The sequence below is a fragment of the Cyphomyrmex costatus genome, unplaced genomic scaffold (genome assembly GCF_001594065.2).
Source record: "Cyphomyrmex costatus isolate MS0001 unplaced genomic scaffold, Ccosl1.0 scaffold28, whole genome shotgun sequence".
Classification (NCBI taxonomy): Eukaryota; Metazoa; Arthropoda; class Insecta; order Hymenoptera; family Formicidae; genus Cyphomyrmex; species Cyphomyrmex costatus.
Genome location: NW_017276910.1, coordinates 296,143 through 315,906, shown reverse-complemented (window position 1 = coordinate 315,906; position 19,764 = coordinate 296,143). Strand labels below are relative to the sequence as shown.

Here is a 19,764-nt window from a genome sequence, read left to right as displayed (position 1 = left end):
TAGATCGTAGCGAATCGCCGAAGGGGGACAACGGAAGAGACTCGTCGTCTTCATGGCGGACGCGCCGCTGCCGTCGGCTTCATCGCGGCTCTTCCACCGTGGGCAGCATCGTCTTCGCGCTGGAAATCGCTCAGCCTGGTCACCATACAGACACTCGCGTGAGAACACTGACATTTCGGTGGGTGTTTACTTGGATTCCGTTTTGGAGTAAAAGTTTCTAATGGGCGACGTTCGAGAAAAGGGCAATTTCAGATTTTATGTAGAGAGTGATAGATAAGTACTCTGAGGTCGGTATTCATAGTCAGTTATTATATTCAAGATCGTCTTAAGTTCTGTCTTGAGAGATGTCACGAACCAATCAGATGGCCGCATTAGCGTCTTAAGATGTTACTTAAGATGGTTTTGATATAAGAATCAACTGTGAATGGCAGCCTAAAAGATTTTAAGGGATGATTTCTCACATTAAAGACTAACTTTTAAAATTGAAAAAAACATTTTATAAGAATCAACTGTGAATGGCAGCCTAAAAGATTTTAAGGGATGATTTCTCACATTAAAGACGAACTTTTAAAATTGAGAAACCGTTTTATTTTTAGTACATTGAAACTTTGCGTTATTTTTTGAAACTTATTGTATTTATATGTTTAAAGTTTCATTGACATAACTCGAGTGATTTTTGAAATGTTTCGAAAAAATGAAATTTCTCCTTTCAACTTTGCAATCTCACTTTTTAATAAGTATACGTATCAAAAGGTATTTAACTTAAAGCAAAATGTACTCCATTTTGTTTTATTATATTTATTTATTTCTGATCTAAAAGAGAAGTATCTTAAACGAGCAAACAAAAAGACTAAACTAACTGAAGCACATGTAACATATTGTATTATTGTATGTACATAAGTATTAAATGCTATATAAGAAAACAAATGCGAACGACATTTACGATGCGAAGATAGAGATCGTTGGCATATCCGTAAGCTTCGCAATGCTCTTCGAGGTGACCTCTTACGCGCTATCATTCTACCTACTTGTAGCATCGTCTAATCCCCTCCGGTCGCAGACGATCCCGGTCGACCTCTCGAGTCCGAATAGCGTCTGTGTCTAGGCGCCACGAGTCGGAGTATCATCTCCAGGAGTCGATGGGAACCGTGGTGGCTTCGTCTTCACATATTGTGCCAACAATTAGGTGAAAGGCGCTCCCACAGATCTTAGAAGCCGCGCCGGCGAAGAGTACCAGACGGAACGAGAGAGAGAAAGAGAAAGAGAAATGGGTGGAAAAGGAGGCGAGAGAGAGAGAGAGAAAGATAGAGAGAACTGATCGGGCACGTGAAGGAGGAGGGCGCGGGGGACTGGATCGTTTAATATACCTACTGAGCGACCAACCGACCTACCTACCTACCAACCTACCACCTAGCAATGTGGACGCTTACCAGGTCGCAAAACGTGTACGAGAGCGAGTCTGACAGAGACGGAGTCCTAGTCGAGCAAAACACACCTCGTGCTCGCCCAAGGGGGACTAATCTAGCTAGTAGTTTGACGTGGCGATGATGCGGTAGTAACCTTTAGATGCTCCGTCCTCCGATACTGCGGTCGCAACGATATCCCCGCGCGTTTACGCCTCGCGTATACCCGCCTTTTCCCTCTTCTTTTTATTTCGCCTTCCCTGGTCGGTTTCTTTCATTCAAGCATCCTCAAATCGGCGCGTTTGTACTTTGCTCTGTAAAACTACAATTCGACTTCTGCGAAGCTTGGTTTTTATAATTCTTAAGAAAAAAAAATCATTATTCTCTTTCAAACCTATACGTTACTTTCAATTAAAATAAATTCTTTAAAGTATTTTGAGATGCTTGTAGCATTGATATCATTGAATTGCTTATCAATTTAACTTGCGATATTACTATCTCAGTTAGAGATTGTGTTGTAAAACCGAAAATTAAATCGGCGCGAAGTTTACAGAACTGTACTTGTATATGTAAATATACACTGAAGTATTATTAAGCGCTAAGATTTAATTCAAACCAAATAAAGTATTTTTCTACTTAGCTATTTATATCGATCTAATGTCATTATTGTTTAGAACGAAGGTATTTAACTTTTCCTAATAAAAGCTGCATATATTTATATGTTTAACAAAGAAACCTTAACATTTAAAATTTTTCAATTTTGTTGTAATGTATTTCTAAAGTATAAGTTGTTCTATTTTAAAAGGCCGATTTATTACCATTCATTTTCTAATTTTCTTTATATATATGTAGATATTTCTCAAATAATTTTGAATGAAAAGAAGATAAATTAATTATGGTGTCTTTTATTTTTATAGGGCGATACACAAAATATTCTGCCATTTGGTTGAAATGTAACACATTTTGTAAAAAAGTTGATAAAAATTGGTATAAAATTGATTATACGTCAAAGTCTAATAATTGAATAATTAACGAGATATATTTCCTGTCTTTTTATTATAGCACGCATATTGCGGTTTAAATCTCATATATCGCACTTTATCCGCTTTAAAATGATGATTTAGCGATAGTAACCTTCTTAACCTTTAGGCACTCACCTTTTGCTACTATATACACAATCGCGCTCACTTTCACACGTATAACCGTCTTTGATTATCTTCTCGCATATCGCCTTTCCTCAATTTGATTCTATATGCTTAATAATATTTTATAACGTAAACGTGTATCTATATTCATCTATGACCTCGGCTCATTGCTTTCATCGATTAACTACGCGCCAAGCTTGCTTTAGTGATCTCCGTTGATCCTTTCGCGAAAAGGAGTTCGAATCCGGACTCGTGTTCGTCCAACGATTGAATGCAACAAAGAGATCCTTGAGAGGAGTGGCATCTATATGTGAAACTGATATTGTCTCTTCCTGTATAATTATCGTTACACGCAGTAATACGCAATCACAAGCACAATAACAGTTATGTTTTAACCACCACATTCCTCTCTTCTTCTTTCTTTTACGTGTCCCTGACCCTTGTGTCGCGGTATTACCGCTTTCAAATGATACTTTTTTAAGAATTTCAAAGTGCACTAACAAAGATCTGTAAAATTATGAAACTCTCTAAATTCTCTGGAGTGGAATCTCACACTAACGAATGAAAATTGATCAGTCTTGAGAAAAAGTATAGCCTAATGTTTAATTTATAATATACGTATAATATAAAAGCGAGATTTACTCGAAAAGTTTTAAACAGAAGTGTTAGAATTAAATTCACACGATGTTTCATCATACGACAGGTAACGATTCTGTTACCGTCGAAATCCAGGATATTTCGCAGAAAAATTTGATCTCTTCCGCAGTGAAAGCGATCCGTGGCATTGGGAGCTACCGCGGTAGCTGCCGTCGGGCATTTTTCGCCAACCTTTCACCCGAAAAAGAATCGCGGCCACGGCAGCGACGGCGGCGGCAGCGGTGGTCGCGGCTTACACGACTGCTGAACGTCGTCGGCCGCGAAGTTCACTTTCCGCCCGCGGAGGTGAGAGTTCCATGGGAAGCTTCTGCCCGCTAGCTTAACGCTCCGCACACGCCCATAACTAAGCGTGTGGAAACGCGTCCGTACTAAGCGGTCCGTGCTAAGCGGCTTTATCAGTTGCATGCCCGGTTCGCGGAGGCAGTTATAAACCGCGATCGAAGGCGCGGGTGCGAATGAATTTCTTGAAATGTTACCGAGGAAACTGCACGAAGAGAGGTTCTGCCTTATAAAGTAGAGAAACTTTATTCAACAATCAAATATTGCTAGCAAAGACAGTCGTACGTTTTCTAAATAATATTAGTTCTTATATGGAATATTTCTCTAATTAATTAAAATTATTTGATTTCTATTATTTTGCTGTCTGTCTATTATACATGCTTTTCGCAATTTATTTATTAAGTCCTTTGTAGAAGAATAGTTAATTGAAAAAAGACTCCCTTAACATAAATATATTTAGGCATAAATTCATGATACGTAAGCAAACATTTATTTATTTATTAATCATAAAATATTGTTACAACATTGATGGTTAAAGCAATTAGACGGAGCACTGAAAAAATTGCGGAAAATCAATAGCACGTAGTCTGTATATCTCGGGAAGCACATCAGTGGGTCGTATTCAATCACCATGACATTCAGCTCACGACTTTTGCCCCAGGAGGTGAGAGCAGCTTCCAGCCACAACATAAAGTGAACAGGATGCACCGTGTACAATCTTATTCGCTCATGGAATACAACTTCGAACTCTTTAAGTATGTTGCACAATGCACAAAGTGCACGATAGAATTGTGCACAAGACGTCAAAATACGTTAAACAATAGTTTGTTTAACATTGTTCACTAATGTAGCATATTGTATATTGATGATTAAATATATATATATAAAGAGAAGAGAGAGAGAGAGAGAGAGAGAGAGAGAGAGAGAGAGAGAGAGAGAATCAAAAAGTAATAAATCTTATTGAAAAAAGAAAAGATAAAGCGTTCTCCAATTTACTTAAGTAGGTATAACCACATATTTTTAACTTTTTAAATAAAATATGCTTGTTGAGTACATCAATTAGAACACAATATACCACTAATCGTCAGTTGACTTATTGTGACAAGAAGGATGATTTCATGCGTCCTGCTATTTCACGCCTGCGGGAGATCTGTCTTGATCAGGTACTGCTACTCTTCTCTTTCGCCTAGCTGCCGGCCGTCGCTTAACTGGCTATGATTTGCGTGACGACGAATCCGAGTGATCCTCAGGAATGAATTATCCCGATAATTTCTACGATTGAGTCATCTCATAACTCGTCTCAACCAGATGCAAATTAATTGTAAATCAGTGGCGATTTGTAAAATGGTTGTCTTATACTAGAATTTTCATTGCGCCACTCTGTATGTACATTACACAAAAAATGCTGCAATAAAATAAAATCAGAATCCGTTATAGTTGATTAATTATACTTACTGTACCGTGCTGTAAAATTCGAAAATAATTTAAGTAAGTGTCAAAAAAAAGCTTCTCTAATCATCCCATGATAAAAATTCACACACAAAAATACAAAGATTTTTCAAAATCATGAAACACAGATTTGTTTTAATGGTAAAGAGGATTTATGAAGAAAAAAAAAGAAGGGCGAAATAGCATTTTACAACTTGGCGAATTTATTTGTAGTCCGTTGGAGTGGAACTTTCCCACACACACTAATACAATACGATTTGCGGAAAGCATACATGGAATCATCACGCGCATGTTATCTCATCTCTCTTGGAGAGACAAAGAACATGAACCTTCCTACCGGGCTGACCGTGTGCCTCGGTGGTGTAAAGCTAGCGATACATGCATGAATATTGATACATCATGGTAATAATATAATAATATAATATAATAATAATTTTAATAATAATAAAATAACATTATTATCACTCCTATGATACCGTACAACGAAATGCAGCTCTACACTCGTGAGGCCTATCGGCGGCTACAATACAGAATGACTAAGCGCTATTTCGATAACATCCATAAAATAATAATTAATAATAATAATCAATAATAATAATTAATATAATAATATTAAAGACGCGCATTGATACGTATTTAAGCTATGTACAAAGTACGACCGCGGTTTCATTCCACTAAGAAGAATCAAAAGTTAGAAAAAAATTCCTGTTTCCTCCCGAAGCCATCGTGGTTCTTCTTTTTTTTTTATATGATTTTTTTTATATTTATTTGTGCGAATTAGGCTAAATGGCAGCTCTCGATATTCTCGAGATGCCGTAGCAAAAATACGCATATTCCGCTAACATTATGTAAGAATGTTTGTACGGTTTTGTCCTTATTGTATCAAAACAAAATGATTTTTAACGGTGTCGTTGTAAGGATACACATTAGAACCAGTCACGCAAAATCCTTAACCTTCCATTAACGTACAAATTCAAACACTTTCTCTCCTTTTAATGTACACAGTTTGAAAAGCATGCCACAAAATATATTAAATTTAATACAAAAAATACATTCTTTACAATTTATCACGATGGACTCGAGTGATACCCGAGTCGTAGGGTGATTAGAATGAGGAAAAGAAAGAACTTATTCTGATTATGTTAATTTAGGCGATATCTCTTTGCGCACAATATGTCTCTAGATATATCGATAGCATCAAGTATAACATAGATATTAGAAGAGAAAGTAGGAATATAGCATATAAGATAGGAGCATACGTGAAGAATTTAAATTTGACTTTCTTCAGCAATACGTAAAAATTTATCCAATAGTTTCACACACAATTTGTGATTTACATTACCAAAAAAAGTAAAGTTAAAATTTAAAACATTGATTATAATCAAAACATGATCCGCAAACGAAATTACTACCTTAATTAGCTTTACATCTTAAAAATCTCTCCGATTGTACGTATGTGTGTATATTCCTACCGGCTCCACTACGAGAACTGAAGGTTCCTGCAGTTTGCATCCGAGTTGACCGATTTCGAACGCGACGATTATATTTATGCTCGCCACAACACGTGATTTCCTACTTGGTTCTCGTATTTAGCATCCTGAGAAGTAAGTGGGAATCAGCATCACCATCTACATCTACATCGTACATAATTTCACGTTTGCCTACTTCGAGCATCATAGTGTCAATTGCTACATCACGCACGATGTCCTTCCTCTATTCACGTTTCGTGACATATACCATACTACACCGAGGAAAATGTCTGGCTGAAATTGAACAAACGCAAAAGATTCTGATTATATCAAAATTCTGTTTATCTCAAATAGAATTCTAGTAGATTTAACCAGAAAATTCTGACCCGTCCATTTGCAACCATAATTCCAATTAATTTAATGAGACATTTTTCTCAGTGACATGTATAGGTACCTACGTATATCACGCGATCCGTACGAATATGAATAAAGAAAAAGAGAAACTAAATGATATAGAAAAAGGGAAAAGAAAGAGAGATACGATCAGAAATAATAACGGTTGATCCTCTTCTACTTCAATGAGTCGCGTCTCGGCCGGAATCGAAGAGACATCTCGCCGAGAGTTCACCCGCTGGAAACCGATCTCAGCTGACTGGTATTTGCGTCAACGATATCACCGCGAACCCACCTTGTAGCTCCACGTGGCCCCAAGGTTGTGTCCGATCGTGTCTTCATATGCGACAATCGCACACGTTCGCGAGATACGATTTTGCGATCGGCGATCCTGGCGATGTGACTTGTCGTATCGCCGTCGCGAAATTATATATGGACTTTTTGAAGGGGAAGCCGAGTAGCTCCGCGGTTTGATTGCCAGGTGGTAGGTCAGGAAGACGTCGCTTCGGGCCTGGGCGTGGTCCACGGTAGCACGCGAAGAAGCGAACAGTGTATCCTCCGACCAGCGCTCTTATAGAGCTAGTGGGTTATTACGTAGTCCAATTTAGGACGTTAGCCCGAGGAGCCCCGAGTGGAACAGCGTCGTGATAGCTTTCGTTATGAAAATGCGGAAGAATGTGGATCGCCCTTTTCGATTCCCGGATGAACCGCCGACTTCTTTATAACTGCACGATCGATTTAATATGCAAACATCGTTTTCTCTTCTTCTTATTCTTGAAGCTTAGTCGTTTGTCCATCGATCGAAACATCGATATTGCGCATAACAAGAAGGCCTAACTTCGTTCAACATTATCGGCAATTTTATCGTAACGCTAACGTGGAAAAATTCTTATGGAGATAATCAGAATGTGTCTAATTAAAGATGTGTAATGAATATTTAAAGCAGAACACGCCAAGAAAAAAGATTTCTAAACAATCTTTCTAAACAGATAAATAAATTATTTTGTTATATTCCATAATCGCATCCATCTCCTTTTATATTCGTGTATCTTGTACAGTTCTACTGACTATTGTATTCATTAGAGGTGCGGGAGTTCTCGAATTATGCATACCTGATATCATGTATCCAATAATATCTTAAACAGCGAATTCCGTAAACATTTCAAATATCGTCAATCGCTTGGCACATATTGCCAATATCTAGCAAGAATATTATTACCCGTTCGAATGAGTCAAATTACAAAGAAAGTTCGATGAAATTACAATCGTCTGCCACGTCGCTGTATCCCAAACAGCCTCCATCGTTCTCGGTTCTGCAACGGTGCTTCGGGTGTCGGGTCGAATCGAAGATTCTCCTCTGATGTGGCTGACGTCTGGGTGTAGGCTCGGAATACAGGAGGATAAACAGAAGCGAAAAAAAACTCAAAGAAGCAGGACGGACGAACTAGATGATGCGAGGGTGATAGGCGAGGGTGATGACAAAAATCGACGGAGTATCGCGATTCCCTTGCCGTATGGAAACATGACATCACTTGCAAGTTTGACATGTCGTCGGATCGACGCGAAGGATATCGCTCTAATAGAGGAGGGACATCAAGGAAGAACTGTGGTCGGTAGCTAGAGCATTCGATAGAGAAAGAGAAACGCGTGTCTACGGGAGTTTAGGATAGTAGTTGGCCGGATGGCTTCTAATACCTAGAGTAGCCATTCGAATAGCCATTTGAGTAGCCGTTGGAGCCCTTGTAGGGAACAGAGTGTATGCTCCTGGAACAAAGATGGTCGAAATCGGAAGATGAGGAAAGTACATTTCCAGGGAAAACCCCTCGCTTCCTTCCCCACTCACATCCTTTAAATTTCCTTTCTATCTATCAATCATTCCTGCCGCCTCGTTAAAGCGTGGGACCCGTGTGCGCCCTGTTAGTACAAGAAATAGCCGACGATGAAGAAGTCGCAGTGAGGGTAGTAAAAGTCGCAGACACAGTGAGAAGACGAAATAGCGAAATAGGCAGACAGAGGAGAAGAAGAAGAGGAAGACGAAGAGAAGAAGTAGTAGTAGTAGTAGTAGTAGTAGTAGTAGTAGTATACACATGCTGGGGTTTTCTGTGGTGGCGGTAGTGACATAGTTGTTGATCGCGCTTTCGCCACGACCGGGAAAAAGTGCGGGTATCAAATAAAAAAAAAGTGCATGGTTGTAGTTTGTAGTGTTGCAATTATTATCATACTCTGTTGTCTAGTGTTATTGTTGCTGTTGCCATTACTGTTGCAGTTTGTTGTATTATTAATGGTGTGTCCATTTTGTATGCGTGTGTATGTTGTGCGTGTGTCAAGGTGCAGGAGGTTCAGAGCTCCCGCTCACCGCCACCCACATCTACAACAGAACAGAAAACAAGACCACCGCCGTTACATACAAGGTATCCATTAGTATCCACCAGTATTGAAGATTTATTTTATCGCTCGCTCGTTCAAACGCGCTCGCGCGCACACGTTCCATGCGGGGGCAGCATTATTTCAGACTGATTTATGGGTCAGGCCCCGATTCTATGGGGCCCGCGCGTGTTCGCGCGACTCGCGCTGCGGACCGACACGCCGCGCGCCGACTCGCGCCCGTAGGCAAGAGAAGGAGTGCAAAGTTCGCGGATCTTCGCGGATCTCTTCTCTCTCGCGCGCGATTCACGCTTCTATTCCTTACGAGGCGGGTGAAGGCGACACGTTGCAACATTACAAGGCTATTGATGCGAAAGGTCAACGCGGTAGCGGTCTCCTTCGGCCGAACCAATGGTTTTGACCTTCTCGAGGTCAGCACCGTGACCGCTTAAACGATAGTTAGCGCGTCTTAACTTTCCTGTTGACTTGAAGAACGCAATTCTGACCGAAATCGGGAAAACGATAAAAATAGCACAAGCGATTAAATTTACATGGGAATTCGTTTCATATTGATGTAATATCTTCATCAGAATTTAAGTGGAATTTATTATTTAAATAATACTAATAAGTTAATTCATATTTATAAAAAAAAAAGTTAATTAATTATAATTTATTATCACTCTCAAAACGACGCAATCCTTCTCTGCTGTAACGTGATGTCATCCTTTCTTTGACGGGCTTAAACTAGTTTTATATGCATAAAAATGACTCACGTAAACCTTTCTCAATCGCATCTTTTCTCGTGTGTGATCCGCCATACCTTTAAACCAATATATATTCTTCTTCGCTCATTGACATTGCGTTGACATTGCATTGACATCCTCATATGCATAGCGAAAATAAAATGTCTTTCGATTCACAAATAAGATATCACACAAAGATATAATTTATAAAATTGTAAATTGATACGGGTGCGGCCAAGTGGTTGGTATTTGCATATTTTTCTTTATATACTGCGCTTTCATATTTATTGTAATATCCATCTTTCTTAAACGACACAAATCTCTTACGCATGGAACGGTTTGCGCGAGCGTCGTTAATCAATGTTACAACTAAAGGGACCATCGTGAGACGTTTCCATATGATATCGATATTTCATTCTTTTTCGTACAAAAATGCGGTACGTTTCTTTCACACATTATACGTAAAGCTACCTAGTCAATAATTCGTGTTTTGCGTCTCGCGATTTTGCGAGCGACAAGATGTTCGATAATCGTGAACCAGATTAGTTTCAGAAGCAGATCAAGTATTAGTTACTTTTTGCTATCGTTTTTTAACTTTGCGAAAGGTTAAATCGGTGACCTGACGGGTTTCCCAGGAGCTTATAGCTTATCTCATCTTAATTGAAAGTTCCACGCGCACAACTTTAATTTTTATGATTATTATATAAAGATGAATAACATACAACAAAAAAAAAAAATTACATACATAACGAATATCGTTGAAACTTTACGCTTCTTTTCACTGTTTGTAAAATGATTATCGATTACAATACATACGATGGAATCACAATTTTCGTCCTTATTATCTATGCTATGTAAAAAAAACAAAAAAAAAATAATCACAACAGGAAAATACCTCTACGATAGCCGATGACGCAATCTAACGGCGGTTAATTTCAATCTAGCTCGACTTCCCGAGCTGATTACTGACTGAGAACTAATCATTTTCCATTATCCCATCTTGTCGTGTGGCAAACAGCGAGGACGCGTAGTAAAACGTCTCCCGATGGCTTCTCTATTGCTTTTCGAGTGCAGGTTCTTGCAAGTGAGAGTCACGCACTGACGTCTGATTCACGATCGGTTGCCGCGATATTCCACAGGAACATCGGCAATATTCTACTACGTCAGGTGTATGTCACGGGCTTCTCTTTCATATGCGCGACGCCATACTCGTACACAGGACCCTTGTAAGGGACCCCCTAAAGAGTACTCGGAGATCGCGGCGATTGATCATGGATCAGATCACGTACGTGTCCCGTGCGAGCGTGCAAAAATAGAAGTCCTCGAAGAGCAAATAAAACGTAACGTAAAAAAAAAAAAAACAAAAAAATATGAAACACAAAAACTATCGAATAAAACGAAGTGAAACAAAAACGGAAAAAAAAAAAATTAGTAAAAACGAAATGTGACGGTGTGTACCTGTGTTGCTTGAGATTGTCCTGCCGCTTGAAGGTCTTTCCGCAGACCTCGCAGGTGAAGGTCACGTCGTCCTTATGGCTGCGTTCGTGGATCATGAGGTTGTAGGGCTTCGTGAAGCGCCGCTGGCAGTACTTGCAGACGAACTCTACCGTGCACTTGGCGCGCATCTTCTGCCGCCGGCCGAACTCCCTGCCGTGCCCCTCTGTCTCCATCGGCATTATCGCGAACATCCTTATAAATTCCCACCGCTCCTTCTCTTGGTCGAGTCTCTATCTCTCCTTTCCCTCTACCCGCCTCTCTCGCTCTCTCGCTGACGCCCGGAGTCACTCCCACCACGTCTTCTGTCTTCCTCTTTCTTAGAGTGCCCCTCACACACACACTCTCTCTCTCTCTCTCTCTCTCTCTCTCGCTCTCTCTCTCTCTCTCTGCCTCGTTCGCAGACTTTCGTATGCTCTCTTTCCTTCTCTTTATATCTGTCTCTCTCTCGACTGTCGTTCTCCGACTTCGCTTTTCTCCTCCCGCGCAAAGCTAGTCTCGGGCACGGCTGACTCCTGGGAGTGAGATCACTGCTTGTACCACGTCGCGAGAGAATCCTCGTATCTCGCTGCCTGCAAAGAGCATAGAATCGATGATTCTCCTCCGATCTGACTCGCACGCTCGAGGGAATCACCCGGAGTTGCGAGAGCGGAGAGTCGCGAGGAACGCCTGTATCTGAGATATTTACGCGAAGCGCCGTTGCCTACGAGCAACGGGTTAGTAACGTTGAAGCAACTTCTGAAGTATTTTGCATTCCTTACGAAGATGCGTAGGTGGAAAGACACGCGCATGCCGATGCGCCTTACGGAATAGAAATTCTCTCCGATCGAATTATTTTCGCGATATTTTATTGGGAATGCGCTTTTAAAACGACATAGGGAAGTACTTCACCTCTATGTGTGTAAAGGGTAACTCCGAATCACAAGCTGACTACAACTTACTACAACTGATTCTGCGAGGAAAATCTGTTGTGAGATGACATTGATTTTAAAGTACGATTATTCTGGAGAGATGCAAAAAGTAAAATATAATTATAATATACATAACACTTTTTTATATAAATATACGATAAGAATGTGTGAAAAGTTGCTTGTGACATTTTGCAGAAATGTCACAAGCAACTTTTGTTTTGTAATTTTATCTAATTTATTCCTGCAAATCAGCGATACAGTTGGATTGTCCACTTAATATTATAATTAATAAATGAAAACTTGTAGAATTTTCATATAAATATCAAGTATATGTATACGTTTTGTCTCATATTTCACTTTACAAATTTACGACTCTTTCTATACATAATTTCATGTTAGAACTCTATACAAATCTTGCAAAGTTACATCTGCGTGAAATTATGAGGAACTTGTATACTTGATTATTCCTAAACGGAATTAAAAATGAATGGCAAACGATAAACAAAATTTTTTTTTTCAAAAAATCCGTTAGAAATAATACACCGATCTAAACTCAACTTGTATGACTATCTCAAATATTTATGCGTTAAGTTCCGTCAGCAAAAGAAAAACACGGTGTGAATGCCCATAAAAAGCTGTGTGCTTCCGAAAAAAATTAATGACTAGTTTCCTAATTGGGCGCGTCTGCTCCATTCGCGAGTTTAAATCATTATCTCCGACACGTCCTCCGGGCATATTTAATTTCAAACGCGACTGTCCAGTTTTAAGTTTCATTCATATGGGATGCTGCGTACATTCGTAGTAATCGAGGAGGAAGAGGCAACCGCTATTAACGCTAAATGCACGTCACAAATACGATCCGTAATCTTTATGCTAACTATCCGGCGCCACGCAAATGAGAATATTTTCCGAGCTCGCGATATTGTTTTATAAAAAGAAGCATAAGAGCAGTGAGTTACCGATTAACTTTTATGTGATTAATATGTGGATTGACTTTTAAATTCTTCAATAAAATTTAAATAAAATATTGTTTATATGATAATCATGTGTGATAATTATTGATACAAAACAGACAATAATAATAATAAACAGAGAACATTCAAAATATGTTCTGCTCGTATATATTTATTCTTCCTCATATCATCTTTATGTTATATGTATATTCTTCTACCGCATAATTATAATAATTATAATGAAAAATCATCGAGCTAAAATTATCTGAATTTATTTCTCTAGATTTCTTACAATTTACTTTGTACCGTTCATAATCTTTGACATGATCGCCTTGAGATGTCTCTTAAACTTTGAAAATAATTTAAGAGGTCTGATGTAATCGAATTCCACCGAAGTCATTTCTATTTTCACGCGTCAAAAATTAGTATAATATTAATTTTATTACTTAATATTTCCGTCGCCACGCATGTATTCAGAAAACATTCCCTCCGTGATTAAAATAGAAAGGAAAAATACGAACTGAGAAAAAAAATACTACCCTTAATAAATATTTATTCAATAAAAAGAAATAAACTTAATATTGTACTAAATACACACGTCTTTATATTTAGTAAAGAAATATTTACTTGCTACGTACTACTCAAACAAACGATTTATTAAAATTTAGTTTGCTCTTTTCAAGGTACGTATATACAATACGCCAAATTATACCTCGTGTAAGTATTACTTTTGGGACTCCCTCGTACGATACTCAGCCGGGTGAGGGAATGAATGAGGGATCGGAGTCGTATTGCCACGGTCTAATGGCACGGTTCTCGAATTGGAATCGGCATGTTAAAAAATAGCCCGCGGGATCCAATCGCGGCCATTGTACAGGAGCGTCGGCCAGTCGCTACCGGCTCGCATTAAGCGTACGGCGCACGCTCGAATAAAGTGGCGTGTCCGAATGAGTAATAAGCGTGCCTGGGCGTAGCCCGCGTGGTTAGCGTGGCTAACAGGCGGCGGAGCCTAATCTGAACTGCGCATTACGCGCGACTCCACATTCTGTAAAAAAAAAAAAAAAAGAAAACGAACCGCTCCGTCCCCTGGCAAAATATCACGCTTCTGTTTGTTCTCGTCCGACGCTGATTCAGACCTCGTAAATATCCACCCGACGATTGCTGTGGCACGTAAAAACAAAAATGTAGAAAAGTACGCCGAAACAATACCGTAGGCTGTTTTCGAACTGGACACCTTCGTCACCTCCGTTAGAAGTTTACGTGCATATATTGGATACATCAGGATTTACGACTTTTGTGTAAACTGAATTCCTAAGGATTTAACCCTTAAAAATCCGTAAATAAAGAGACAGGCAGGAAACCATAATGTCTTTTGTAATTTCGTTTGTATGGGAAAAATTATTTATTTATGCAGTTTGCTATAGAATATATTATAGAAATCATGTGAAATTTTGTCTCCGGAGGATTCAGATGAAAAACTGTCTAATCCGTCCCTTCTGAAAATCAGTCTCAAAATTTACTCTCGAACAGCGACTGACACAAAGCTACATCTGTCGAAGGGTATAACATTGATGTACGTTCCGCAGAAACGAACGGTAACACCAGCTACTACATGGCAATCTTGTCGAAGAGTTACGAGGTCACAGTACGCTTGTATTACCCGAGACGGGTTACATGTGGTAGGAACAGGTTCTCACTTTGCGTGAAGCGAAGTTAATGAGTTGTGCGTTAATGAGTTGGGTGCCGAGGAAAACGACATTAGCCGTGTAAACGCTCAGGTTTTATATTACAGACGATGCCGGTGAGGACGTGCAAATATAATCTTGAGTCGATAATGTATGATCGTGTTCTCTGATAACCATTACTAAGCTCGCTGAATTCGACTGGACGATAAAAATGCAGGAAAAATAGCAGACGTAAGCTACCGATATACTTTCCGTTTCAATGATATATTCTACGGGATAAAGGAACGTCTGTAAAATGAAATATATGATATCGCAAATGTAACAATAGAAGTAAGATTTGCAGTAAATGCGAGCACGAGTTAACGTGTGGAAAGCGACGAGCATCGTGCCAGCTACCATGTTTGCCTACCGAGTTCGCGTGATCGAATGCTTCCATTTAATGTATGATAATGTATGATAATGTATGATAATGCGATATACGTTGGCGCTCGCGTTTATGGATGCGCCATACTAGACGAAGATTTGCGAATAGCCGAAGCGCGTTTTGGTATGTACGGAGCTACGCGAAAGTGAATTTTGTTACGAACCACGCTATGCGCGGAATAATCAAGTGCGAGGCTTCCTCTTGACGTGAATAGAATTGCGCGCGATTAAATAAGCAATTAAAATAGATATCGTGTAATCTAACTTTTATAGCGTATGAAGATAATCGTGCTATTCATGACTGTTAATTCAATTCGCACAATAGGAAAGTCATTGTATTCTAATGTAATTGGTACGAATAAGCTGAAAATTAGTTTTTTTTTTTTTTTTTCATAACAAAGAGAAAAACTGGGAAAATTAAATAAACGTATAAAAATAGATTTAACGTTACAAATATAATCATTAAGAATACATATATTAATATATGTTCATATCCATACAACGGCACAATTATTTTGCTGCAAGCTTCAATGCTGGATATACGTATTATGAAATTATTCGAAATAATTCCGGAAGTCGGAATCCGTTCCGAATAATACGTAATCTACAGTGAATAGTACCTCTGAGTACTGTTGAAAACCGATGGAAAATTCAATACATCGAGCACCTATACAGCCCAAGTAAATTTCACTTTGTGCTAATTTCTTCGTGAGAAAAATGCACAAAAAGGACTTTGTTGTTTAACTTAAGAGTTTACTCCTAACGAGGGCAATCCAAAAGAGATATTCGACAGTACGACGCTTCACTTCGTTCCAAATGATCGAGACACTCTCGTAAAAGGGCAATCGCGAGTAGGTACTTCCGTTCTATCACGCGATACGAAGGGCGGGGTACGTGGTGCAAGGAGTCGGCAGCCAATCGAAGAAGAACGGAGAACGGCCAACCAAGTTGAGCCCCAGCTCGATGTGCGTGCACTCGTTCTCGCGTGTATGGAGGAATAAAGGAAGGAGCGGTAGCCCTCGTTCGTTCGCTCACCACAGCGAGAAGGCCGGTAGCCAACCAAAGAAGAGTCGCTACTGTGCACCGCCCTACCGCCGACTACCGGTTTTCGGCCAGTCGCTACCGAACGCAGCCGGAGAAGTCCACCAAGTGGGACCACACCCTCCCTCCGCTGTCTAGACGTCGAATCGCGATACCAACGGGGTATACGCGGACGATCACGCAAGGGCGTTTCTCATGAGAGATATTACCTATCGCGCGCGGACTCGCGTCACGCGCGGCGCTAAAGAAAAATGGTAGCTCCGTGATGGATCCGTTTTGATCCGTATAGAGATGCCTGGTAGGTATAGAACCTTCCTATGTCTCTATCTCCATGGAACGGGCGCATGTTGCAGCTCGATCAATCAGAGAGAGGTTTCTTCGATTGAGAAAAATGTTTCTTAGCTAGACGATTGAAGAAAAAGTTTCTTTCATTCGAACGTATTTCTTCAATTTAAACGTTTCTTTTTGAAGTCAAATAAATTTTTTTATTCGATTTCCAAAAATGACGTTCAAATCAAAGAAAAATTTTTCCTTCAACCATATAACAAAGAAACATTTCTCTGAATCGAAAAAATCTTTCTCTGGGTGATCGATTCGCGTTTACGCAATAAACGAAGAAAAATGATTAAAACGAAATTTTTCAATAGGATCGTAGAAAATGTAAGTATAATTAAGATAACTGCTTTGTAGTAATTAGTTACTGATCAACGTGATGAAATCAGTAAGCAAGTTTTCAAAAGAAAAAGTTTTTATTTTTTAATTCAAAATTCTATTTATCGTCTCTCCATTACTCTGCAAATATTATATAAACTACCCAAATATGGTTGAATGTCATCGCGAGAAATTAAAAGTGGACGCGACTGAATTAGAAAGTCGTCTATGATATACAACTTATATATTTATGCGTTTTACATGAAATCATAATTATTATTTGGAAGCACGAATTACTAAGAAATCTGATTGTAGATCTTTCGAAGGATTGAAGGAGACCATCGTAAAGTCGCCGTGGACACAACCCGCAAGATTGAGGACCAATCAAAATGCAGTAGCTACTGTGCACCGCCCTACAGCTTGCTACTGATTCAGAAGCGAGGACTTGATATACATGAACGAATACAGACCACACCTCTATCCCCGTTCGTTTAATTCTTGACACGCGGAGGCATATACTGTAGAAAACGCAAAGATTCGAAGATTTAATAGGTTCTTACTTTCATTCTACCTACAGAATTGAGATGATATTTGGCGATGATTTCATCGTGAAATGAAGAAAAGTACGATATAAATAAAAAAAAGTTGCTTAGTAGTAGAATTAATTTTTGATAAACGTAACAACCAATTTTTTATTTTGTCATTTCATATGAGTTAAAAAATATATGAGATAAATATTTGAGATAAAGTATTGTAGTAAAGACAAATACACAGTTAAAGAAGATTATATTTAAGTAAAACTATATTAATATGTAGTACTGCGAGCCATAAAAGGAAGAACTTTTAATAATGTTCTATAATATATTTAAATCGTGATATCGTGTATATTTTAATAAACCGAGATACAAGAGGAAGAAAAAGGAACATGATTTTCTAGAAAATATCCGATTTATAAACTACGTGTGACTATCTTTTCAGTTAGTATCATTTCTAATATTATTGAGTGAATAATCAATTAATTATTATATTAAGTGTTAATATATATGTATTAAACAACTATTTCAATCTTAAATATAATTATATTTGAAATTACATGCTAGATAAAAATGAATTGACTTACCGATAGAAAAAGAAAAAATGCGAGTAAGAATTCGTCCTCGAACAACGTCTAGTAGTCCTCTTCCGCAAGAGACAGCTTTCGAACTTGGATGGAAGCGTAAACTTTTATTAAACGAAAGAACGAAACTCGCGAGATGCGGTTAGTTGTAAAACGAACTGTAGTGCGCGTATAGTGTCACGCTACCAACAGTCGGGTTCTCCGTATTACTTAGTAGGTCGGTAGCTCGTGAAAGTGTTGAGTTGCTGCGCGTGTGTCTTCCGGGCTGACAGGTCTGGACCGTTTGGGTGCGCGGCGTCGACTGAAGCTTCGTTTGGTCGCTCGGTTCGCTGGTAGCCCGAATAGGTAGGCACACCAGAAGACGGTAGGACGCCGTGTGTAACCGCCAAAGGTCTCTTCGTCGTCGTCGTCGTCGTTTGGCTTCTTCTGGTTGGAGGACCGGGAGACACCTCCCTACCGAACCAACTCACCGATACCCACCAGTTATCGTGTGAAGGTAGCCTCCCTTCAATTCCACGGGGAACGTACACGTCCAGGATGTTCCTTCCTCGACCTCGTTGCAGTGGTAGAGGTAGAAAAGAGGCGGCTAGGGAGGCGAGGGAGGAGGAGGAGGTGGAGGAGGAGGAGGTGGTGGTGGTGAGAAGGATGCGGAGGAGGAACGGGAGCAGAAGAAGGAAAATGAGGGAAGAGGGTGACGGCGGGTGTTGGCAGAGGAAGAGGTGAAGACGATGATAAAGAGGAAGTCCGACGAAGAAGGGAAGAAGTGGTAGCGCGCCTTGTCCCGAGTCTACGTGCGTCCTTGTCTCACCCGGTCGCCGAATAGCAGCGCGGTTATTCACAAATCCTTCGTCGACGCGGCTTCCTGAGCTCCCGCTTGGTGTACCCGCGTCCGCCCTCCCTTACCCCTCCCTTCAACTGTCCCCGCGGAGTTGCTCCCTCTCTTCCACGTTCTACGGGTTCTGATCCCTTCCACCGCACCGTGTCTGGGCCCGCCCTCATAACCGTGAGACGAGAGCATCCCTCTTCACCCACGCTAAGACCCCTTCTGGTATAATCTCGAGGTGTCTCCCCTACCTTCTTATTTTATAAAGTATTCGAATACCGCTCCGGCATACTTGGGCCGCGCTTCCTTCCGCCTTCGCCCTTTTCCAAAAGGATACCCCCCGCGGGGGCGGTAGCCAACCCCGGCCGTAAAAACGCTACGGAGGTAGCGCTCGTATCCAAAAGCTAGAGCCACTGCGACTCCCTTTGGCGTGCGCGCGTGCGTTCCATCTATCTTACCTGCCTATCTGTATGTATAGAAGTATCACTATACGTGTTGCCGATCGACTTTGGAGGAGAGAGCGGTATAAGATATTTTTGCGGATAAACAATGTACTAAGTGTGCGCGCGCGCGATCGTCTTGGCAATTCACGACTCCTACGCGTAAATACGAAGCGCCGAACCGATTCTCGGGAGAAAATCCACGGGTGCGTCGATTTCTTGATTTCTACCGCGTTAGGTGAAGAAAGACGGAGAAAAAGGCAGAGATAAGCAGAAGCGGAAAGAAAGAGAGAGAGAGAGAGAGAGAGAGAGAGAGAGAGAGAG

The 19,764-nt window shown here is 40.1% G+C and overlaps 1 protein-coding gene across 4 annotated transcripts; it reads right to left on the bottom strand.

Moving 5' to 3' along the window:
• Positions 1–7,828: 7,828 nt before the first annotated feature.
• Positions 7,829–18,222, bottom strand: drm (odd-skipped family member drumstick). 4 transcript variants are annotated; one of them, XR_001940744.1, is made up of 4 exons: positions 18,181–18,222; positions 11,361–11,968; positions 9,018–9,163; positions 8,501–8,559 (listed from the first exon to the last, which is right to left on the bottom strand). XR_001940744.1 is itself a non-coding variant. In XM_018541222.1 (3 exons), exons 2-3 carry the CDS (start codon positions 11,588–11,590, stop codon positions 8,484–8,486), a joined length of 306 nt encoding a protein of 101 aa, XP_018396724.1. In that variant the 5' UTR covers positions 11,591–11,968; positions 18,181–18,222; the 3' UTR covers positions 7,829–8,483. The 4 variants fall into 4 exon arrangements, 2 of the variants coding, with proteins under 2 accessions (XP_018396724.1, XP_018396725.1); XR_001940743.1 differs by having other exon boundaries at positions 8,532–8,559; positions 8,639–9,163; XM_018541222.1 differs by lacking the exon at positions 9,018–9,163 and having other exon boundaries at positions 7,829–8,559.
• Positions 18,223–19,764: the final 1,542 nt, after the last annotated feature.